At 46.9% G+C, this 25,579-nt stretch overlaps 1 protein-coding gene across 7 annotated transcripts in view; it reads right to left on the bottom strand.

The window, feature by feature from the left end:
• DYSF (dysferlin) overlaps nucleotides 1–25,579 on the bottom strand; it is a 229,721-nt gene that overhangs the window by 188,552 nt on the left and 15,590 nt on the right. For all 7 annotated transcript variants that reach the window (XM_030827268.1, XM_030827272.1, XM_030827270.1 and 4 more), the window contains exons 2-3: nucleotides 13,770–13,825; nucleotides 12,711–12,802 (exon numbers count right to left, since the gene is read on the bottom strand). In XM_030827268.1, the coding sequence (XP_030683128.1) occupies nucleotides 12,711–12,802; nucleotides 13,770–13,825 (148 nt within the window). The remainder of the gene's footprint in view (nucleotides 1–12,710; nucleotides 12,803–13,769; nucleotides 13,826–25,579) is intronic.

Here is a 25,579-nt window from a genome sequence, read left to right as displayed (position 1 = left end):
TGACTGTCAGGACCACATTAGACCATGACTTGAAGTGCTGTCATATGCAAGAGGATTAGATTTCTTTTTGATCATTCCTGAGGGTAAAGAAATAAGATCCTCAAAATATCAGGGAGAAAAACTGTAGCCAATAGACGGAAGGACTTTCTAATGAATAATCCAGCCCCAGAATGGGTGTCTGTCTCACTCCAACACTGTCTATCAAGGATGGAAGAGATGAGACACCCAACCTAATGACCCAGAGGTCTTTCAACTCTGAGAGAATGGCCCTGGGCCAAGGGGTGAGGCTCAAGGCATGAGTCACCAAGGCACAGTGCTAGGCACAGATAGGGATCAATGCGTTATGCCAGCACCACTGTGACCACGAGAGCCTCACACAGCCCAGCCTGGTACATGTGCAAGGAGTGCTGGAGATGAAAATCAGCTCATACCCATCATAGTAAGGATTGGATCATGCAAGGATCATCCATGGATGCTAAATTTAGGGGGATATTTTCTTGAGAAGCAGGATATTTGCACCATCTTAAAGTATATCTTAACAAACTTCAGGGGGGAGAAAAGAACATTAAATATGCGGTGGAAAAATCAGACAACGCCTTGACCAGGTGATTGAAATTAACGCTCCCCAGTAAGGAACATCACGTGCCTCCAGATGCGGAGATAGACACAGCATCATTTAGAGAGTGTTCTGTCCAGGGATGAGTAACCTAATCCAAGCTTGAATCTAAGCATGAGAAAACATCAAACAAACTGCCACGAAAGTTGTCAGAATCAAAATGGAGTCGCTCATGTTAAGAAAACCCTGACAAAAAGAGCTAAGGAAGGCCATGAAGAGAGGGTTCTCATGCTTGTATGCCTGATAACAAAAACCCTCACAAAAGACTGCAAAAACACAATTTTGCACAAAGGCCATAACAGCCTTACACAAAAAGCATTTCGGCAAGAACATCTGCCCACTAATTACCTCTCCAACCTCAGACCGGAATCACCCTTGTAATTGATTTTTATAGCCAAGGATAATATTTCAAAATAATTATGTAATCCTCATTGTTTTCCTCTAAAAACTTTTGTGTTTCTCTTTTTTTTTTTTTTTTTTTTTCCGAGACAGAGTCTCATTCTGTCACCCAGGCTGTAGTGCAGTGGCACAATCTCAGCTCACTGCAACCTCCACCTCCTGGGTTCAAGCAATTCTCCTGCCTCAGCCTCCCAGGTAGCTGGGATTACAGGCGCACGCCACCATGCCTGGCTAATTTTTGTATTTTGAGTAGTGACGGGGTTTCACCATGTTAGACAGGCTGGTCTCGAACTCCTGACCTCAAATGATCCACTCACCTTGGCTTCCCAAAGTGCTGGGATTACAGGCGTGAGCCAGTGCACCCAGCTGAAAATCTTTGTGTTTCTTTACCTCCTTAAATACTCACATGGTTTACTATGGCATGCATATTCCCATGGCTGGCTCTATTCCCTCATAAATATCTTTTTTCTTTAGAGAGTCTCTCTCTGTTCATTATTTAGGTTGACACCCCAAATGAGGAACATTCTATTAGAAAAAAGGGATACTATATTATTCAAAAACGTAAATTGTCATAAAAGACAAAGACTATGGAAACATTCCAGATTAAAAGAGGCTGTGGAAACACGATAAATTCAATATGGACCACAGACTGGATCCCGCACTGGGAGACAGGGAAAGGGAAATTGCTATGAAAAACATTATTTCATCCATTAACATGACTGAAATATAAACAATATATTAGATAAAAGTATGGCATCATGTTAAATTTACTGAAGTTGATAACTATGTCCCTATTCTTAAGAAATATACACGGAAATATTTAGGAGTCAAAGACCATGATGAATATAACTTACCTTCAAATGGGAGTAAGAGAAAGACGGAGAAACAAGAAGGGAGAGAAGACAGAAAAGAGAGAGAGACAGGGAGGAAGGGAGATAATAATAATAAATATAATAAAAAATATATAATAAAACTAATAGAGTAAAATGTGAATAAGCGTATCTGAGTGAAGAATATATGGATATTCTTTGTACTATTTTTGCAACTTTAAATTTGAATTTAAAAAAAATGTTCCAGAAGGGTTACCGTGTATCCATTTCTCATTCTTTCTCTGAAACTAAGAAAAGTACATGCCAATTAAAACTATATACGTATTACAACTAACTCATCACTGACTCACTGCATCTTCCCCTGGTTAGCGTCAATGAGCCAGGTGACAGGAAAGTGAGAGAGCCCTGTCCTGGAAGGAGACACATGCCATTCAGGGGAGGAAACACCTGTCCTCTGAGCCCCTCCAGCTCTCCGCTATGCGTGCCAGGCAGTGAGGGGCAGGAAACGGGGGACAGCAGGACATTCCACAGCCCCTGATTCCCCTGGCCTCTGGCAGCCTTCCTGCCAGTATCTGATTCCCCAGGGCCTGCCCAAAGGTAACTCTAAATAGTTTTCCACTTCAGTCTAGAGAAAGACAAAAGAAAAATGATTCTGAAACCCAGGGATGTCCTGGATAGAATCCAGGGCAAAATATAGTCATAAAAATCCTTGAAAATAGGATATGGTCAATGCTTTCGGGCCCGCTGAAAACAATGGGGCAGTGAAGAGTAAATACTCCTGCCCAAAACAGCCTCCCAAGCATGTCAGAACTGGGGGCTGGCAAACCAGCTTGCTAAAACCAGAGGCCAAGCCTATGCCTTTTCCCAACTTCTAACACAGCAAACTGCCGCTCTGCCTTTATAAAGTTCTGTGTGCTGTGTATGTTCATTGCAGCACTATTCACAATAGTAAAGACATAAAATCAACCTAAATGCCCATCAATGATAGACTGGATAAAGAAAATGTGGTACATATACACTCTGGAATACTATGCAGCCATAAAAAGAATGAGATCATGTCCTTTGCAGGGACATGGATAGAGCTGGAGGCCAGTATCCTTAGCAAACTAACCCAGGAACAGAAAACCAAATACCAAATGTTCTCACTTATAAGTGGGAGCTAAATGATGAGAACACATGGGCACATAGAGGAGAAGGGCACATACTGGGATCTTTCAGAGGGTGGAGGGTGGGAGGAGGGAGAAGATCAGGAAAAATAACTAATGGGTACTAGGCTTAATACCTGAGTGATGAAATAATCTGTACAACAAACTCCCACGACACAAGTTTACCTATATAACAAACCTGCACTTGTACCCTGAACTTAAAATTTTAAAACAAACAAATAAAGGTCTGTGTGCACATATGCACCTCTGGGTAAATGCCTGTTGCCATATGAGTGTGCAACTGACAGGTGAGAAGCAGAGAGAAAAAAGTTTTTTACAGATAGAACAGAGTGAGGGTTCGTATTCCTAATAATATTCCAAATATATGTAATCATTATGAATTAAAAAGATGAGCAACCCAAAATACAATGATTGGCAATCACAAAAGAAGAAATAGAAATGGGCAATCAGCACAGAAAAGATGCTGAACCTTACAAATAGCCAAGGAAACACAAATTACGACTTTTTTGGTCCCTCATACTAGCAAAAATAAATTGGCAGCCACTTTATTGCATTGTTGGTGGACATCAATTGGGACAACATTTTTGAAAAGCAATTTGGCAGAATCTACAAAAATGTTATTTGCTTATACCCTTTGATCTAGTAATCCCACTTCTAACGACCTATCCTAAAGAAAAAAATAGCGTAAGAACATAAAAATATTTGGATAAAGATGTTCACTGGATAATCATTTGAGAGCAAGACATTGGGAAGAAACTAAATATCAGTCAATGAGAGTACAGTGGGGTAAATTACCGTGCACACATACCGCGGAATACCACACAACCATTTAAAAATGTGACGTACTGACCTGGGAAAGAGTCAATGATGAAGTGATAAAAGCAAAGTGCAGACCAATACGTATAGCATAATTCCATTTTTGTATAAGTAAACAAGTATGCATGTATATAAACAGATGCCTGTAGATAACTTAGGAAAAGTCCAGAAAGATATGCACCAGGCCGGGCCCGGTGGCTCACGCCTGTAATCCCAACACTTTGGGAGGTCGAGGCAGGCGGATCACCTGAGGCCAGGAGTTCAAGACCAGCCTGGCCAACATGGTGACTACAAATACAAAAATCAGCTGGGCGTTGTGGCAGGCACCTGTAATCCCAGCTACTCCAGAAGCTGAGACAGGAGAATCACTTGAACCCGGGAGGCGGAGGTTGCAGTGAGCTGAGATCGTGCCATTGCACTCCAGCCTGGGCAACGAGAGTGAAACTCTGTCTCAAAAAAGAAAGAAAGATACGCACCAAATGGTTAACAATGGGCACCTCTGGAGAAAAGAGAAGAAATGCATGGGTAGAAGGTGGGTGAGCTTGTACTTTTTCCTTTATAACTTTTTAAGAATGAAATGACTTTTATACTTATAAAAGTTACTTAGGTTTTTTTATAGTTTTGTGAAATTTTTTGGTTGTTTTAAATTAAAAAATAATGCATGTGCACATATTATGCAATGCTAGTGTACACTCAGGTACAGCCAGGTGTCCATACGGGCCATGCACATAGTGTTCACATGTTTGTGTGGTTTATGTAAGTGCATCTATGTGGATCCTGCTCCCAACAGCCCCCATATATTGCACCTTCAGTATTCCAAGCGCTGAGCAGGCATTTGACACACATGCATTATATTATTTAAATTTCACAGCAACCTTGCAACATAGGGACTGCTTTTGCCATTGTCCTGATGAGGAAACAGTTTCAGAGAGGTCCAGGTCACAGACAGTGCCAGGATAGGACTCTGCTGACAGTGAGGTCCCTGAGCAAAGCCCCTGGCCCTCATTCTTATTCCACCACCCCTGCCCTGCAAGCTCTGATGGGCAGCCCGAGAGTTAGAATACCTGCTCCTCCCAGTACAGAGCCCCTCAATCCCACCAGCACACTCCAGGTGTGGGTGACAGGCCTCAACTGGCCAGGCCCCCTCCCCAGGCGCCTCTGTCGTCTCCCGTGCATGGCTACCCTAAAGAACTAAGGGCATGTTCAGCCCCTTCCTGGAAACCTCCACATTCCCTCAACAAATGAAACTCATTGTCATAGGAGGCATCAGGCCACCCTCGCCTCCGCCCCGACGACACCAAGGCCAGGCTCAGAGATGGCCCTATGTCAGGAAGACACACCATTCCTAAAGTATCTCCTCATAATCTATTGCAGTGGCTGGACACCTACCATTAACACTTCCGTTTTTTCTAAGCAGAGTCTGAGCTATAAAGCAGCATCCCCCCGATTCCTAAAATAGAGTGAAACATGAAGCCACAGGCTGCCACCTATGCATTCATATGATTTGGTGCCTTTTCAACCCACAGCTGGCTGACAGCAGCCTTTGGTGGGAGAAGGCTGGGTCAGTGGGACTTTGAGTGGTGGGGGCAGCAGAAGGAAGCACGGGAGGACTTCTGCACTGCAAGGCAGCAGTGCAGAACTAACATTTAGGGAGCCCCCCCTTGTGGCAGGTCCCTTGATTTGATACTCCCTAAGAATGGAAGAAAGCAAGGCTCGGGGAGTGTAGTGACCTGTCCAAGGCCATAGAGCGTTGCAGCTAGACCCTGGCTCTTCTCAAAGTCCACGCTTGTTCCACTGGGCCAGATCATCCAGCTCAATGTGGGGGTGGGAGGAGGAGCAGCTGAAGGAGGAAGGAGGAGAAGAAGCATTGGGGCTCAGGAAGGTTCTCAGGTTGTCTCCTGGGTCCCCTCCAGTTGCAGGCACCATGATTGATGCTCAGACCATGGGGAAGGGTGAAGGCAGAAAGGCATCTGAGTGCAGGTGAGAGGCCCCTCAGTGCCCACTTTACAGAGTCACCAGGTCGCTAAAAGGTACAGAGTAGATCACACTATTCCAAAGAAAATGCCACTGTGAACATCTAAGAGCGAGCTTCTTTAAAGGCAATCCTGTGCTTCCTGACTAGACCTCCTCCTGTACCGCTTGATTAAAGCAGGAAGGCTGGGGGCATGGTCAGGCTGGAGGGTAGAGTGACCAGGAAAAACACAGGGGGCCCACTCAAGTCTGTATCTCAGAGAAACGATGATTAATGCCTTAATATAAGGTGTCACCTGTGGTATCTGAGACCTCCTCATTTAACAGGGTGTTCTGTATGTTTCCTTGTTGCATCTGGGCCCCCTGTCTTGGGGTCCGGTTAGGCCTGGGGTTAGTGAGTCACTGCAGTCAAGGTGAGCGTCATTTTGACCCTGGTGCTTTGCCAGGTGGATGTTTTGACCCCATGGAGATTTTTGCTTCCATGTTTATATTTACCAAACATTTAAATATAAAAAACACCTACAGTAATTAATTTCCACTGAGTAATTAATTTCCACTGAGAAGGCATTTTTCCAGAACAAATTAAATGAAGCCAGTTTAATGTGTTGATACGTTTTGCACACAGAGCAATTAAAGTGTTTTCTTTTTCTCTTTTATCATCTTTATTTTCATTTTACTAAAATTCTTTTCATTGGGGACAATTAATCCCTGTTTAAATTTCCCAACACAGATTTGGCTCACAGATTTTTAAATTTTTTTTTTGGTTGACATTAAGTTTTATCAAATATTGCTCCCTGCCATTTTGAGTTTTCTTTTGTGGAATTATTTCCACTAAGTCCAGTTTCCCAGGTCAGTGTTTGCAGTTACCAACAGGATTCTTCTGTTTTTCAGTTCTGTAACAATTTTACCATGTGCAGTTTCAGCCATTATTACTCGATGGTGATTATTTTGCCAATAATCACATACATAAACAATTACAAGAATGGCCATTTCTATTTTTTTCTTAGCTAATCCATGGAAAAATTGAGAGCAATTCCTTTCAGAAGTGCCAGCATCAGACCAGGCACAGTGGCTCACACCTGTAATCCCAGCACATTGGGAAGCCAAAGCAGGTGGATCACCTGAGGTCAGGAGTTCAAGACCAGCCTGACCAACATGGTGAAACGCCGTCTCTACTAAAAATACAAAAACTAGCCAGGCGAGATGGCAGGCACCTGTAATCCCAGCTACTCGGGAGGCTGAGACAGGAGAATCGCTTGAACGTGGGAGGCAGAGGTTGCAGTGAGCCAAAATCATGCCACTGCATTCCGTCCTGGGCGACAGAGCGAGACTCTGCCTAAACAACAACAACAACAAAATGCCAGCATCTCTCTAACACAGTGAGTTCTCTACCCTGGGGGCACACTGCCCCCCTGCCATCCTGGGTGGTTTCCAAAAGTGCTGACTCCTGCAGCCCACGCCAGAGGTTCTTGTTTAATCAGTTTAGTGTGGTGCTCAGACACTTTTTTTTTTTTTTTTAAACTCCCAGGTCATTTCTAGATGCAGCCAGGGTGGAAACACTGTTCTAAAAATCTAAAGCTGCTCTGTCCAACACAGTAGCCACTAGCCACATGGAGTTAATTAAATCTAAGTCATTAAAATTAAATACAATTTAAGATTCAATTTCTCAGGCACACTAGTCAACACAGAGACAACATTTCCATCGTCTCAGAAAGTTCTAGTGGGCAGCGCTGGTCTAGAGTACAGATCAGTGGCTCTCAGCCCAGGCTGCACAATGAAAACACCAGCACCTGGAGAGTAGGTGATGATGCACAGACCCTGTCCCAAATCAATGAAATCAGAACCTCGGCCGAGGCCCAGGCATGAGTGTGTGTAAAAGCCACCCAGGTGATTCTGTTGTGTGGCCTGAATTGGGAACCTCTGGGCTGAACATCCCAGGGGTCGAAACACCTGGTCAGGGACCTGGATCATCTCCTCTTCAGCTTCTCTCTGAGACGCCTCAAGTAAACAGGAAATTGTCCAGTGCAGCCTGGAACAAGATCCCAGGACTGCCCGCTAGGTTTGCCTGAGTGTCTTCCATCCTAAGGAGTGGAGCTTCCTTTTATGTGCATTGGAAACCTGATTTTAGCCAGATAAAGTCGTTCCATCACTGAAGTTGGCTCAGGGGTCCTCGGGCTTAGGGCTGCCCCTCTCATGGGTTAGTGGCATGCTGAGCAGCCCAGAGACAGTTCCCAGATGGAGATTTCCTTCCCGAGACATGAAAGGATTCCCCAGATCCCACTCTGGGCCAGCAGACCAGTCTGGTTTAACAAGGTCACCCTAAACTGCCAGTGATCATCAGGGAAAACACAGAAATGCCAAATGCCCCAGGAGCCATAGGAAAGAGAGGACAGTGGCAGTGAGGATGGTGAGGATCGAGGAGGGGCAAGAGAAGGAGGAGAGAAAGAATAAAAGGACGGGCACAGGAAGGAAAAGAAGCAAAGCAGGAGATGCAGAGACAGAGTGAGAGGCTGTAAAGAATGAGGGAGGCTTGAGGGCAAATCTAGAAGCAGAGAGAGCCAGAGGGTGGAGGTGGGGAAGAGGGAGGGGAGGCAAGGTGGAGGGGGACTGAGAGGGTTAACAGATGCAGAGGGCTGTGATCCCCTCACTTGGAAGAGGACGAGGTTGGACAGCGGGTGAGCTCACAGAAGACACGCTCGGGACTCTCACAAACAAAAGGGGTGGCTGCATGATGACTCCGGGGACCCTCACTGGAACCCACCAACCGGAGAGGCCTGAGGACAGTTGCAAGGCACAGCCACCTAACCCATGAGTCCCTGTTTGCTTCCTGACCCAACAGGCAGGACTGGAGGGCAGTGAGGAGGTCTTCAATTTAAAATGCTCATTGAAGGGCTGGGCGCAGTGGCTCACGCCTATAATCCCAGCACTTTAGGAGGCCGAAATGGGAGAATCACTTGAACCCAGGAGGCGAATGTTGCAGTGAGCCAAGATCGCACCACTGCACTCCAGCCTGGGTGACAGAGCAAGACTCCATCTCAAAAATAAATAAATAAATAAAATGCTCGTTGAACTGGATTCCCTGAAGGTTTTTCCTTTTCTTTCAAAATTTAAAATGTCATGTGGTCGTTCTTGTCACTCCCTGGTATGATTTTCTTTTTACACTCTTAGAATTTGTATTGCTGCTTGTCTTTGGTTGTTTTCTCACATCCATGTGTAGGGTGGAAGTACTTTGCCATCTGGTCATGGGGTGGGGGTGACAGAATTACCTTGCAGGTACCTGTGCTCTCTCCCCTGAGGCATCACATCTGCCTGCAAACAGCTGAGGAGGCCACAAATCCCATGTTCTCCTGGCACAAAGCCAGCGATCTCAGCTCACTGCAACCTCTGCTTCCTGGGTTCAAGCGATTCTCCTGTCTCAGCCTCCTGAGTAGCTGGGATTACAGGTTGCCCGCCACCACACCCAGCTAATTTTTGTATTTTGAGTAGTGACGGGGTTTCACCATCTTGGCCAGGCTGGTCTCAATCTCCTGACCTCATGTGATCTGCTGCCCTCGGCCTCCCAAAGTGCTGGGATTACAGGTATGAGCCACCATGCCCAGCCATGAAGCCAAAATTCTATCATTTCCTCTCATGACAGTGTTGCTTTCCATATTCTGAGAGTCCTCAAGTATGTATGAATGTACGTGCACATTTCAATCTAGTTTAATTAAGACAAGTTTTAATTGCTAGAAATTTGAAACTGAGATAAATGTTTGGAAAAATCAAAAATTACATTTAAATGTTGTAAGACAGGTGTTTCTGGTAAGTTGGTGAGGCTGGTGAATTGGCTGTCCTGTAAACTGATCTTTGAGGACCTGATGTCTGGCACACAGCCCTGCAGTGAACTGCTCATGTGGGGCACTGGTTTTTAGGGAGCCAGCTGCCCCCAGGAGCTAGAGAGCACCCACAGGGGCGAATGGGAGGACCCCAAGGTTCGAAGCTTCCCGTTCCCCGTACGACCTCTGCTCCACACAGCCAGAGCAGCCTGCATGTGGCCCTCACCTACTGTTAGCCTGAGGGCTAGCCTCGTCCTTGAATTGATCAAAAATATGTTCACAGCTCTCATTTTGCCTTTGTGGTCTTAGAAATCTCCCTACAGAGAGCTAATTTTTAAAAAATTGAACTTCCGGAGATAGAGTAGAATCCAGAGGGAGGGGAGGGTAGCAGGGAGAGGGGGATAAAGCAAGGTGGTTAATGGATACAAAAACACAGTTAGATGGAATGAATGAGATCTAGTATTCCCTAGCACAATAGGGTGACTACAGTCAACAATAATCTATTGTATATTTTAAAACAACTAAAAGAGTAGAATTGGAATGTTGCTAACACAAGAAATGATAAATGTCTGTGGTGATGGATACTTCAGTTACTCTGACTTGATTGTTATACATTATGCCTGTGTCAGAACATCACATGCACCCCATAGATATATACAACTATTATCAACCCATAATAATTTTTAAAAAATTTTAAAGGAAATGTCTGGCCGGGCATGGTGGCTCACACCTGTAATCTCGGCAATTTGAGAGGCTGAGCCAGGAGGATCACCTGAGGTCAGGAGTTCAAGACCACTCTGGCCAACATGGAGGACCCTTGTCTCTACTAAAAATACAAAAATTAGCCAGGCGTGGTGATGGGCACCTGTAATCCCAGCTAGCAGGGAGGCTGAGGCAGGAGAATCGCTTGAACCTGGGAGGCGGAGGTTGCAATGAGCAGAGATCGCACCACTGCATTCCAGCCTGGGCCACAGAGCAAGACTTTGTCTCAAAAAAAAAAAAAACAAAAAAGGGAACTCTCCCCACAGAGCCTGTAAAAATGCTGGATAAGATAATGAAAATGAAACATGTGCTTCTGCTGCCTGGCCTGCAGTAACCAGACTGTCCTGCCTCTGCCCCTCTAAACTCTGTCAACACCAGCATTGTCAAGGGAACTGAACTCTCCTGAAGAGACCAACACCATCCTGGGGCTTCCAGGAGCCTCCGAGAGGCACATGGGGCTCAGTGACTATGATCATATCCCAGAAACCTGCCCTCCAATCACAGCTCTGCCATCACTAGCCTTCAAGAAAGTTGCCCAATCTCTCAGAGGCTCAGTTTCCCCATCTGTGACGGCGACAGTTACAACAGCTGTGCCTAACTGATGGGAAAAGGTCTTGCATGTAAGACAGCATGAGGCCAGACACTCAGCTTTGTGGCAGTTGTGTGATTTTGCTGCTGTTCTCCTCAGCCTGGCATTGGAGACCCCCCTCTCAATTCTTCCCCACTGTCCACTTCTCACAGGGCCGCACGTGTCCTGAGGCTGAGCCCCACCTGTAAGGCCTGAGCCTGGCTGTCCGCCACATCCACACACTGGAATACCCTCCCCTTCTTGCCTTTTCAAAGCCTACCCCTGCCTTCAAGTCAGTCTGAGTGACCCTCCTCCAGGAAGCCTTCGAGGACTGCCCACTGTCCAGGGCTGCTCCCTCCCTGATCTGCGGGTCCACCATTCACGCTTGTTAGCGGCTGCCTTGCCTTCCACAGTGTCTGCGTTGGAAGGTAGCTGAACTGATTCCAATCCCTGTCCCCCGTGCAGGTGGAGATGGCTGAGGTCAACAGCTGGAAGAGATGGGCCCAAGATGCCCTGGCCCACAGGCCAGGGCCCCACATCTTGCAGCCACACTTTTGGGAGCCCAGTGAAAGTGCCCCACCCTCCCCACACCATGCACCCATGGCCAGCACAGCCACAGAGAGAAGGTGGCAATTGGGTTTTTTTCTGAGTTTTTAACATTTCAAACTTTCCAGGTGTTTTGCAGCCAGAGACCCTGATTGCCCTTCCCTGGGTTCCTGAATTCTCCTCCTTCCCCAACCCCTTCTGCCCCACCCCAGGGCAACACAGCCAGGCTTCCAGGCCTCAGATGCCACTGACCCAGTTCCCAAACAAAGGCTCCCCTGTGAGCAGGTCACAAAACAGCAAGCTCATCCCTGATGCTTGGGCCTAGACCTCCATAAATGGCACTTGAAGCATGAACCCACTCCTGCTGGCATCTAACGCAGGTGCCTCCTCTCATGCCCAGCAAGGACAACCGGACTCCCACTCTGATGCTTAAGGCTCATCACGAGCAGTTTCATGTGCTGTGTCTCCCAGTCCACCCACAGCCCCAGTCCAAGACCCACCCATCTGCAGGTTGGGTTGAACCTGTCCACCCCACCGCCTCTGTTGACAAGGCCCAGGGGCTCAATGGCAAGAGAAGGGATTCCTCGCCTGCCTAGGGGGAGCCTGCTTTTGCCACCACAACTTTGCTCCTGCTATTCCCCGCACCAGGAAACCCACCCACTAGGTACATGAAAAACTCAGCAGAAACCCCAACACAGGGAGGCGCCCAAGCCGGGCTACCCATTTTTACTGTTCTGATTTCTAAACCACGAATCTTACCTCTAGTCGTACCCCTTCCATGAAGACTTCCTGGAAAGCTCCCTGCTAGCTGCAGCTTCACTTTGCCTGCCTGCCTGCCTCCTGGAGCGGGCCTCTGCCCTCACTGGCCTGGGCTGGGCTGGGAGAGACAGCCCACCTCAGGGAGCCTCTGGGCTGGAGCAGTAGGCAGCGAGTCTTCCTGCTCCCTAGGGCACACACTCTCTGTGCAAATGCGTAGACATCTGATTCCAGCCCATCTTCCCTCCCCTGTAGCCTGGCAGCTCAGCTGTACCCATGGCTGAGTTCCTGAAGCCACAGCCGGATTCTCCCAGCATCTACCACTGGGCCAGTCCCACAGGAGGAGGTCCTTGATAAACGCTAATTGAAACCCCAGCTCCCTGGGGCCTGGATTCTGCAGTCTGCATCCTCCACAATCCTACCTGCACCTTCAAGTCATGGAGCACCCCCCTCTGGCCACCTTACCTGTTCCTCCCCATCGTCTCATGGTCTTTGACCACCACATGAAGCTCAGAGCCCTGGTCCAGAGGGATGCCCTTGAGGTCCCATTCAAAGCCCTGGAAGAAAAAGAGAAAAGGCACCTTAACCTATGGCCCTCTAGGAGAAGAGACTGTGTCTGGTTCTCCTTCATGCCCCCAGGGCACTGAGTAGGCATTCATGAATGATTCTAGTGGATAGGCAGATGAATTGATGGATGGATGGAAGGATGGATGGATGGATGGATGGATGGATGGATGGATGGATGGATAGATGGATGGATGGATGGATGGAGACCACAGCTCCAGAACTTCAGAGGTGACAGTAAGAGCTGAAGACAGCAGAAGAGAAAAGGAGAGAGGGCTCTCACAGGCCCCTCTCCCAACTCAGTTTCAACCCATCCCCAGGAAGCCAAGCCAGGAGTGTGGCTGGAAAAAAGCCAGGTGACCCTGAAGCATCCTCAAGGACCAAGATTATTGGGCTCATCCAGAAGCCAGGCCCTGGTAGGCAGCACAAGTTAGTGCCATGTTCGCTAGGCCCCCATGACCCTCCTCAGAGCAAAGGCCCCCCTGTGCATCCAACCCCATCCATGCAAGGCAGCAGGGCTTCCAAAGGACCACCCAGGAGCCATGTATGCAGGGAGCTGGTTGAGGGGACAGGGGCCAGCAGGAGCCAGAGGAGGACCTGCCTCATCAGGGAGGGCTGTGGGGAGAAGGTGAGCTTTGAGCAAGGAAAACAAACAGCCTGTGTGGGAGAAGCAGGCAAGCAAGAGAGTCCCTGAGCACCCTTTACCTGGCTGGCCAGAGCTGGGGGGAAACAGCAACAAAAAAATATCTAGCTCCCTTCCATTTACCTAGTAGGCCAGGCCACCAACCCTCCTCCCAGGTTCCTAGAGCCAGAAGGATTTCATTGGCAGGCTAGACCATCAGCCCCTCCCCACATCAAGGACACTGCTGAGAAGGCACCTCCTCCACGAGCCCCCTAACTTGTCCCTGCAGACACAACTGCAGCAGAGAGAGAGAAAACGAAGGGGAAAACCTCACATACCTCATTCCATACAGGGTTCACGCTGTTCTTGATGACTTTGGTTCTCTTCTTCACCCCTACAAGAGACACAAAAGGGAGAGTGGAGAGACACATCCCGCCCTGCACCTTCCGCTGAGTTAGGCTCAGCTTCTGAGACCTGTGCTTCAGCCTGGTCGCCAAGGGAAATCTTACAAAATCAACAGATTCCCTGAGAACCCACCAGTCTGCAATGAATCCCCAATGCCAATCACACAACTTCCCCCTCTCAGCAATGGGACATCAGAAACATGCTTTCAAAAGAAAGTATCCAGGCTAACTCTCCATAATGAGTTTATTATTGTTATTTCTGACTTTTTAAGCAATTTTTTTAATTATAAATTTTCTGATTGTAGTATTTTTTTTTTCAGAGACAGCATCTCACTCTGTTGCCTAGGCTGGAGTGCAATGGTGAGATCATAGCTCACTGCAGCCTCAAACTCCTGGGATCAAGCTATCCTCTCACCTCAGCCTCTTGAGTAGCTGGGATCAGCTACTGGATCACTAGATCCAGCTGGTGTGTGTGTGTGTGTGTGTGTGTGTGTGCATGTGTGTGTGTAGACGGGGGCCTCACTATATTGCCCAGGTGGGTCTCGAACTCCTGGCCTCAAGGGATCCTCCCACCTTGGCCTCCCAAAGCGGTGGGATTACAAGTGTGAGCCACCACATCCAGCCTTCTAATTCTAAAAATGAACAATCTTCCTGGAAAGTATTTCATTTCTCTTTTGAACAATATCTACCTCCAGAAATTATATGATTCCATCTATAAGAAATGTCCAGAATAGGCAAATCCATAGAGACAGAAAGCAGATTAGTTGTTTCCAGGGGCTAAGAGAAGGAAAAGGGAAGATGGAAATGAGGAAGTGATTGATTAACGGCTATGGGGTTTCTTTTTGAGGTGATAAAAATGTTCTGGAATTAGATCATGATGATGGTTGCACAACACTGCAACCTAAAACCATATAAATTATATATGTTGAAATGGTTAAAACGGTGAATTTTATGATATGTTAATTTTACTTCCATTAAAACAAAATCCACTTCACCCTCCAAGGCCTTGAAGGGGTCCATCTGAGGCAAGCTGTCCCAGGGAAGCTCTATGTGGCTGGGAGGACTGGCTGAGGGAATGCAGAATGGCTTTGAGGTGGACAAGAAGAACTAACACTTTGAGGGCTGAGAGCTGACCCACTGTGCCCCAGACGATGCACAGCAGAGGCCCTTCCTCTGGAGCAGTGGGCATGAAGGGGCAAGTGCCTGTCCCCAGTGAGGGGCAGGTGAAGCTTGAAAGAAAGGTGGCGAGGGAGACGCACAAGGAGACCCTCCTTCTAGGGTAGGTTCTACAGCAGTGGGCAGGGAAGTCATTTCCATGGAAGAGCCATAGGCTGGGAGAAACAGGCAGGTGCTGCAGCCCCTGGTCCTTTACTGGGCTGGCAAGTGCATTTCTCTCTCTGGATGATCCACAAAACAAGGAGTTTGGACAGAGCTTCGGCCCTCTCTGCTTGATGGCCCACCATGTGGACTGACAGGTCAGAGTGAGGGGTTCCCCCACTAAGCCCAGTAGGCCTGGAGACACATCTTCCATGAAGACACTGATCCACAGAAAAAGAGTGTTGAAGGTCCCAAAGAAGAAGAGAAGGCATTTAATGAAGCTTTGTTCTGCAGTGCCCTGGGGAGCACAGGAAGGGCTAACCATGTCTGACTTTTCCAGTAAGCATCAGGAAATGAAATGATGGGCGCTCAACAGACAATTCAAAGGGTTCAGCCCGACACAGAACTTTTATTTGGGTCGGCTCTTAAAGATCACCTCATTCCACCCAACCTGCACAAGACTCAGTGGAAAGCCTGTGGTCTCCACCTGGATGGCTCAGCTTTCAGAGAGTCCTGCCTGGACCACGAAAGCCCCTCGAGCCTCTGGCCACATCTCCCAGGAGCCCCAGTAGGCTTTAGAGCCAAGCACATCAGTGTCCATCCAGCCTGGAGAAGTGCAGCCTCCTGTGGGGTCGGCCCCGCCCTGCCAGGTCCAGAGCCTGGAGGAGAGGAGGAGGGAAGCAGAGAGGGATCAAGGAGGCAGGCAAGGGGTGAGGGAGGATTTGAAGAAGAGGAGAGAAAAAAAAAGAGAGAGAGAGCATGTGAGAGGGAGCAAAAGACCATCTGAGGGAGGGAGGCAGAGAGGGGCTTGGGGAGATTCTAAGGGAATTATCTTGTAAATATTTGCTCGTTGTAGTGAGTCCCGCAGAGATTCCCATAAACCTCTCTCCAGGGAGAGGGTGAGCTCCCAAACTCCCTCTCCCTCTGTGAATCACTGATCGTGGAAAAAATCATGAAATTTGAAATCACAGGCCACTATAAAACACTTATTTCCTGTGATTCTTTGGGGTAGCAGTTCAAACTTTTTCGTCACAGGATGTCACTCTTAAAAATTATTGAGGATGCCAGGGCCAGGCACGGTGGCTCACACCTGTAATCCCAGCACTTTGGGAGGCCGAGGTGGGTGGATCACAAGGTCAGGAGATCGAGACCATCCTGGCTAACATGGTGAAACCCCGTCTCTACTAAAAATACAAAAAATTAGCCAGGCGTGGTGGCAGGCACCTGTAGTCCCAGCTGCTCGGGAGGCTGAGGCAGGAGAATGGCGTGAACCCGGAGCTTGCAGTGAGCCGAGATGGCACCACTGCACTCCAGCCTGGGCGACAGAGTGAGACTCTGCCTCAAAAAAAAAAAAAAAAAATTATTGAGGATGCCAAAGAGTTTTTATTTAGGTGGCCTGCATCTATGAATTTTTACATTAGAAATTATAACTGAAGCATTTAAAAATAATTATTTAGTAATTTTAAAATCACAATAATAAGCCCAATAAATATTAACATAAGTGACACATCTATAGCAAAAAAAAAAAAAAAAACTATAACTTCCCAAAAAAGGAAAGGTGACACTTTTAGATTTTTGCAAATCTCTTTAATGCTTGGCTGGATTCTCGTATCTATTAATACCTCAGCATTCAAACTGCTGAGACTCCTCATTTTGATTGATGTCTATGAAGAAAATCCAGCCAGATATGTAGTTGGAAAGGGAGGCCTATTTTCATAAACTTTCAGATAACTGTGAATATCCTTCTTTGATACTACATCAAAACTCAACAAGTAGTAGTTCTTAACTTCTTACCAGTAAGTTGCAATGTGAAATCTGAAACCAGATCAATGAACATTTTGTACTCTGCTACATTAAAATTCATTGTTCTATCTTGCACTTTGAATGAATCTTTCACCCATGTATGATTCTGTAACAGCTGCATTGGTCATTTGGAAAATTTTTGTTCAATCATTTATGTAGATCTTCCTAGATGTTGACACATTTCACAATGCCCTACCAAAAAATTACACTCATTCATTAATGTCACCATCAGCCTTCTGTAAGCAGGTAGGGAGATTGAGCAATCTGCCTGCTTTACAGCTTTCTGTCTTACAGCCTGTTTTTTTCAAGCTTTGTGTAGTAGGCAGTCATCTAGTGGTCTAAAACCAGCTCCTGACAGAGCCCAGCAACTTATAGATGAACCCCAGTGAACTTTCCTCATGACCATGCTAAAGCCTGCACCCCAGGAGAACTGTAGCTTCATTACCATAACATGCAACCTATGTGCTGGCACCATGACTCACTGCATCTGTGTCACTGGGAACCCTCCTCTACATGCGATGATGCACCCTCTCCCCTCTCCATTGCACCATAAAGCCCTCCTGTCACTTTCCCTCAGGGAGACACTGCTTTGTCCCAGTGCTCTTGCTTGTGACAAGTAATAAAATTCCTATTGATCAAAACCTGCATTCTCATGGAACATCGTTTGTTATTCACCATGTGAACAAATCCCAGAGTTTTGGAGGAGTAACACTTTCAGTACTGGGAAGCTGGAAGTTACTTCTCAAAGTTTTCTAAAACTCCAATTTCTGCTTGAAAAGCTCCAATTTTTTGATTGGCAGCAAGTGGTGTTTCAAGCCATTTTCCTTGAAATGGCAGGCTCACTCTTTCATTTTTAAGAAAATATCTGCCCAATGCCTAGGTCAAATAACTATAATTTGTCAGTCATTCTTTAAAGTAAAAACAGTATTCTATGGAAAAAAAAAAAAAACAGCTAGTTGGGTTTGTCACTCAAGCAGTGACTCCAGTGCTTTTCCTGGAGACAATCATCATTTTGTGATGTGCAGCAGAGGTGCTCGATACATACTTCCCATTTCATGACACAGAACATTCTCAACACGTGTACAGGAGGATTCAAACTAATCCTTTTACTGCTTCATCAAGGACACTCTTAAATGAAACTGCCTTTTTATTTTTAATTGTGAGTGCATGCAATCTAAAAAACACAACAAGAAGCACAATTTAGTGCCAAGGCCTTTTTTTATTTTTCTTGAGATGGAGTCTGCTCCAGTCATCCAGGCTGGAGTGCAGTGGTGTGATCTCAGCTCACTGCAACCCCCGCCTCCCAGGTTCAAGCGATTCTCATGCCTCGGCCTCCCGAGTAGCTGCGACTACAAGTGCCCACAACCTAGCTTGGCTAATTTTTGTATTTTTAGTAGAGATGGGCTTTTACCATGTTGGCCAGGCTGGTCTCAAATTCCTGACCTCGGGTGGTCTGCCCACCTCCGCCTTCCAAAGTGCTGGGATTACAGGCGTGAGCCACCACACCCAGCCTGCCAAGGCCTTGATTAGTGTTAAGGTGCCAGTAGCGTTAGCTGCCATTGCTGTTGTACCATCAGTACAAATGTCCAAACAGTGAAAAAGGCAGATAGCTTCTTAGTGTTGCTGTGAAGGAGTTTTGACCTTCTGACCTGCTCAAAGAGTCTTGAGGATCCCCCCAGGTTCCATGTACAACACTTTAAGAACTTCTTAGGGGCTGGTGAGGTCCTCACACTTGTAATCCCAGCAGTTTGGGAGGCTGAGGCGGGAGGATCACCTGAGGCCAGGAGTTCAAGACTAACCTGGGCAATATAGTGGGGCTCCATCTCTGCAAAAAATTTAAAAAATTAGCCAGGTGTAGTGGTGCATGTGCCTGCGGTCCCAGCTACTCGAGATGCTGAGATGGGAGGGTTGCTTGAGCCCAGGAGTTTGAGGCTGCAGTGAGCTGTGGTAGTACCACTGCACTCCAGCCTGGGCAACAGAGCAAGACCCTGTCTCTAAAAAATAAAATAATCTCTTAGGAAATTCATTTAACATTTCTGCCTCAATTTCATATCATAATATCTACCTTATAAGGGGTCGTTGTGAAAATTACCGAGATAGAACGTTGAGGTGCCTGGCACGTAGTATGCTGATTACATGTGAGTTTCCTTCCCCTGCCCTCCCCTCTGTGCCCACTCTGATGGATCTAGTGAACTCCTACTGACTCTTTAATACCCAGTACGGTTGCCTCTCCTCTGGTAAGACTCCCCTGACTCTCCCAAAAGAGGTGGCTGGTCTCTCTTTGGTGCTCCCTAACCAAGCTGTGACCACATGTGCAGGACAGCAGTGTAGCAGTGTGTTTCTAGCTCTGAACCCCCAACTGGGCTGGGAGTTTCTGGCGGCAAACAGCATGCCTTACTCACGTTACTAATAGTAACCCTGGTCTATAGCGAGGTGGCCAGTAATCGGATGCTGAACAAATGGGTCCTTTTCTTTCCACGTTGACTGCAAGTTGACTTCCTCACAAGAGGATAGAAGTGCTGTTTCCAGGGAACGCCCCAAGACTTCATTCATGGTGTGGCTGTTTGTCAGTGGAGGGAGGATGAAAGGAGGCGGCATGTGGGGGAAGGGTCCTGGCTGAGCCACTTTGAATTCTCTGTGGCCCATATTGGTGTGGCTCCAGCAGGAGTCAGACACACCGCTTTGGAGTCACTCAACTAACAGCCACTACTGTGTGACCTCAGGGAGGACTCCTAACCTCTAGGCCTTGCTCCTCAGCAATCAATGGATCATAATAAAAGTGTCTGCTGCACAGGGTTCTGAGGGGGCCTGAGATGCAAGCTACGTGTCCACTTCCCCTCCCCTATCACAGATCAGCTTCCTGTGACCTACAGGAGTAACATGGAAAATTCCATCTGCAGCCTCTCTTGAGTTGCACACTTGGAAACTCATTTCCTGGTGCTTCAGGCTTTCTTAACTGAGCGATATCTGTGTGCCAAGCCCTGTACTAAATATCTTTTCATCATTTTCCGCTTCCTACCTTCCCTGAAGATGAGGAGAACAAAAGCCCTCAATGAGATTTCACTAAGTCCTGGTTAGAAGGGCCAACTCTGGGACCCTCTGGGTAACATGAAGGAAGGGGTCACTCATGGGTGCTGCAGCCCCAAAGAGGAGTAGGAAAGAAACGAAACATTCACTCAGCACAATCACATGATTTACAGACACCAAGAAAAGGGAAGGCACATTGATAATTAGGAAACAGTTAAGAAAATAGTTCCTCATCATGGATTTCGACCTGCCCTTTTCCTGATTATTAATTTACGCCTTGAGAGACGTGGCTTTATGCACGTAATTTAACAGAAGTTTAAGATACAGGAGAGCTCACAGCTTATGCTGGGTGAGGAAAGGGGGCCACGCCCTCTTCCCAAACTGCTCTGAGGAACTGGGGACCAGCAGCAGGTGTAAGATTCATGATGAAATCCTGAGGGTTCCTCTAGACTGAGTGACTCAGCCAGTTACAAAAAGACAAATAGTGTGTGATTCCATTTATATGAGGTACCTAGGGTAGTCAAAATCGGCCGGGCATGGTTGCTCACGCCTGTAATCCCAGAACTTTGGGAGGTGGATGCGGGTGGATCACCTGAGGTCAGGAGTTCCAGACCAGCCTGACCAACATGGAGAAACCCTGTCTCTACTAAAAATACAAAATCAGCTGGGCGTGGGGGCGCACACCTGTAATCCCAGCTACTCGGGAGGCTGAGGGAGGAGAATCACTCGAACCCAGGAGGCAGAGGTTGTGGTGAGCCAAGATCGCACCATTGCACTCCAGCCTGGGCAACAAGAGCAAAGCTCTGTCTCAAAAAAAAAAAAAAAAAAAATCATACAGAAAGTAGAACTGCGATTACCAGGGGTGGTGAGGGAGGGGGATAGGGAGTTAGTGTTCAATGGGTATAGAGTTTTGGTTGGGGAAGATGACAAGTCTGGAGATGGTGATAACTGCACAATGATTAATGCCACAGAACTGTATACTTAAAAATCGCTAAGATGGTGCATTTCATGTTATGTGCATTTTACCACAACTTTTTTTAAGTCCAGGTGGGAAGTGGTATGGGTACAGATGGTGGGCCTGAGGTCTACCGGCCAGTATCCCCATTCCTTGGGGAATGGGAAGGAGGAGGAGCAGAAGAGGTCTCCCAGGCTCGGATGTCCCTCCTAGAGAGGGGACAGAGAGAAGGAGAGGAGTTGTGGTGTCACAGACTCCCAGTGAGAGAGACAGAGAGACAGCTGCATCTGCCCATGAGTCAGGCAACAGGAGTTACTCTCTCAGAAGCTGCAGGGGGCTTCGGATCCTGCAGCAGCCTGGATGCAGACTCTTGCTTATCCCCCAGATATTTATTGAGGGCTTGCTTTGTGCAGGGCGTTTCTTGACGGCCCCATTAGAATACTCATAAGACCAAGAAAGTGACAGAAATTCAAAGAATCAGCAGAAAACCCAAAGGCAGCAGCAAGTGAAAGAAGAAAAGATGGCCCTAGCTTGGGCTGAAGGAAGGCCTGTATTACCTCTTGGTACAGACACCCCCAAACAAAAAGCAGAGGTAGATGGTCGTTCTGACACCTGCCCTGCCATGGTGTTCTCAGGCCTGGACACCCCAGGAACTGGGCAGCTGTCTCCCCTATCACCAGCAGAGCACTGCTCCTCTCCCCCTCAACCACCCTCCACCCCACCTTTCTAAGTCCTAGCTGGAACCACAGAAGTGGCCAAAAAGGGAGGGAGCCAGGGTGAAATACACTTCAAGAAGAGTGGTCTTTAAACTCAGAAGGCCAATTAGAACTGGGGAAGATATTTACATATAATTTTTACTTGCCAATTAAAGAAAAACAGAACTGGGGAAGATACTAGAAACATCTATGACAAAAATGGTAACATTCTCAATATATAAAGAGCACTTGCAACTAAGGAAGAAAAAGACAAACATGCCCCTCCATGGGCAAATGAAAAAGTAATTCAGTAAGAATAAATACGAATAGGTGATAACAATGAAGTATCACAAGTACTATTTGAACCTTAAGAAAGTGTCAGCTGGGCGTGGTGGCTCACGCCTGTAATCCCAGCACTTTGGGAGGCCAAGGCGGGTGGATCACGAGGGCAGGAGATCGAGACCATCCTGGCTAACACAGTGAAACCCCGTCTCTACTAAAAATACAAAAAATTAGCCAGGCATGGTGGTGGGTGCCTGTAGTCCCAGCTACTCAGGAGGCTGAGGCAGGAGAATGGCGTGAACCCGGGAGGCAGAGCTTGCAGTGAGCCGAGATCGCGCCACTGCACTCCAGCCTGGGCGACAGAACGAGACTCTGTCAAAAAAAAAAAAGACAAGAAAGAAAGTGTCAAAGATTTACAGAACAATGCTGTGTGTTAGCAGGATTACTAGAAAAATAAGCCCTCATACTTGGCTGACAGGAGAATAAAGTTGATACAGACTTTAAGAACAATTTGGGAAATGCAGCAACGCATTAAATCTGTCTATAACCTCTGACATAGCAATTCATCTTCTGATATTTACCCAAAGGAAATAATTAAATATGTGGCCAAAGATTTAGTCACCAGAATATGCCTCACGGTGACTATATAATTTAAGCACTGGATATAAATATAAACACTTATATAACCTAAATATTCATCAGTAGGGGGTTGAGTAAATTAATGATGGTGCATCCGTATAATAAAATATTGTGCAGATATTTTTAAAGGTGTTATAGAAGAATACTTACTGACATAAAAAAAAGCCCCCTTTTTTTTTTAATTAATTAATTTGTGTTTTTGAGACTGAGTCTCATTCTGTCATCCAGGCTGGAGAGCAGTGGTGAGATCTCGGCTCACTGCAGCCTCCACCTCCCGGGTTCAAGCAATTCTTGTGCCTCTGCCCCACAAGTAGCTGGGATTACAGGCACGCATCACCATGCCTGGCTGATTTTTGAATTTTTTGGTAGACACAGGGTTTCACCCTGTTGGCTGGCCTCGAACTCCTGCCCACCTCAGCCTCCCAAAGTGCTGGGATTACAGGCGTGAGCCACCACACCCGGCCCCCTGGTTTATTTTTCAGCAAATGTGCAAACATTTGGAAAAAAAAAAATCTATGATGGGATTACTTCTGGTGGAGAAATGGGGCTGGCCAGGTGCTATTTCTTGACCTGTTTGACCTGGGTGATATTACATAGGTATTCTCTTCACACACATATTTATTCTCAACCGTGGCATGATTACTATGTGGGCTGAATCACTCTGTGGTTGGTGTGGGGGACCTCCCCTTGCACTGTGGAATGTCTAGCAGCATCCTGGGCCTCTACCCTGTACATACACACCCTGTGCCCCCAACCCCTGTGGCAACAACCCAAAATGTCTCCAGACATTGGCAAATGTCCTCTAAGAAAAAACTGCCCCCGGTTGAGAACTACTGTATTAAATCATATATTTATATCTTCTGCACTTTGCTTGTATGTTAAATTTTACAACTAAAATTTTTAAGAAAAAAAGTCTTGAATGTGTCAAATTGTTAACAAGTTAATTCAAAGTGGCAGGATTTGGGGCTATTTTTTACTTTTGCCTCATGCCTTTCTGTAGCTTGTCATTTTTAACAGCAAGTACATATTATGTTTACAAAAAGAAAACAGGCTAGGAGGGGTGGCTGACGCCTGTAATCCAAGCACTTTGGGAGGCCAAGGTGGGTGGATTGCCTGATGTCAGGAGTTCAAGACCAGCCTGGGCAACATGGTGAAACCCCATCTCTACTAAAAATAAAAATAAAAATAAATTAGCCAGGCATGGTTGCAGGTGCCTCTAATCCCAGCTACTTGGGAGGCTGAGGCAGGAGAATCACTTGAACCTGGGAAGCGGTGGTTGCAATGAGCCAAGATCATGCCATTGCACTCCAGCCTGGATAATAAGAGCAAAAGTCCATTTCAAAAAAAAAAAAAAAAAGAAGGAAGGAAGGAAGGAAGAGAAAGCTCTTTTCTTTTCTTTTTTTTTTTTTTTTTTGAGATGGAGTCTCACTCTGTCTCCCAGGCTGGAGTGCAGTGGCGCGATCTCGGCTCACTGCAAGCTCCGCACCTCCCGGGTTCATGCTATTCTCCTGCCTCAGCCTCCCGAGTAGCTGGGACTACAGGCGCCCACCACCACGCCCGGCTAATTTTTTTTGTATTTTTAGTAGAGACGGGGTTTCACTGTGTTAGCCAGGATGGTCTCGATCTCCTGACCTCATGATCCACCCACCTCAGACTCCCAAAGTGCTGGGATTACAGACGTGAGCCAACACACCCGGCCGCTGTTTTCAATATTTTAAGTCATTTGTAATGTGTAAACAGCTAGGTTCAGAGAGTCCGGGGCCTTCAGCCCACTTTCCCTACACAGGTGGGTGAAGAGTGTTCCCTGAGCACAGGAATCCACCTCCAACTAGTTCTATAAGATCCCCCAACTCCTGCCCAAAATCTAGAGACCCCCAGGAGATCAAGAAGAGAAGAGGTGGGAGGGGGAGGCTGGAGGAGGAGACACCCTGACAGGATGAGAGAGAGGGAAGTGTCAGTAATGACTTCTGGGTTCCTGGCTGGTGACACAGGGCAGAAATTCACCAAGTGGGGACACAGCAGATCTGGCCTTCAAGGAAATAAGATGTTTCAGCTTTAAAGCAGTAGGGATCTGGTTTTGTTCTTGTATGCATCCAAGCACCTAGAATGGTACTGAGTACCTACCTACTATGGTAGGTACTCAGTAAATATTTGTTCAATGAACTAAATGCATGAATAGAGGGATATAAATAATCACATTACGGAATGGAAAATGGGCAGGGCAGAAAAGAAGTACAGACGATTAAATGCTATAGGAAATTAAGCTGCTCGTTCACACAGACAGTCAAAAATATCTACTATGGCCCAGTTACTCATGGTATTTTTAGTTAATGAATTAATTAATATAAAAACAAAAGAATGAGAAGTATTCATTAGTAGCCTCTACTATTAATAGAGGTCTTTAGACAGGGAAGCCAAAAAATTGCCCTCAGAGTCCAGCCTCCCAGAGCTCATAGTCTATTTTGGGAGGCAGGTCCTGAAATTACATCTGAGACAGGGAACAACTGCAAGGAAAGTGGGGCCAGCCCAGCCCCATACATTTCAGGCTGCCTGTAAGAGCCAAACACACAGTGCAGGCTGGCTTCTCTGCAAGCAGGCCACTGTCCCATCTGTGCCATGAGGAGTTGGGCTCAGTGGTTCTCAACCCTGACTGCATATCCAAAACACCTGGAAATTTGTCAGAAACAACACCTATGCCTGGGTCCCCACCGGAAGGGATTTGGCTTCAGAAAAGGCAGGCAGGGAGGTTGGCAGTGGTCTTTGGCAAAGCTCCCACACACTATGTTGACCTGTAGCCAGAGTTGAGTCCCCCCAGCCTACATGCTCTGTAAGTTCTGAACCTGGTTCTAACGGTTTCCCTCCTTAGGCATCAACTCAGCCCCAGACTCCATGGTGAATGCTCCCACAATGGGGAGCACATTAATTTCACCTGCCATCACATCTCAGACCCGTTTTTCCCAAGATGTGGTTCCAAAATAACCTGCATCGGGTATTTGTTAAGTGCTGATTCTTAGGTCACCTTCCAG

This window comes from Nomascus leucogenys, chromosome 14 (assembly GCF_006542625.1).
Source record: "Nomascus leucogenys isolate Asia chromosome 14, Asia_NLE_v1, whole genome shotgun sequence".
Classification (NCBI taxonomy): domain Eukaryota; kingdom Metazoa; phylum Chordata; class Mammalia; order Primates; family Hylobatidae; genus Nomascus; species Nomascus leucogenys.
This window is presented reverse-complemented; position numbering and strand designations above follow the sequence as displayed.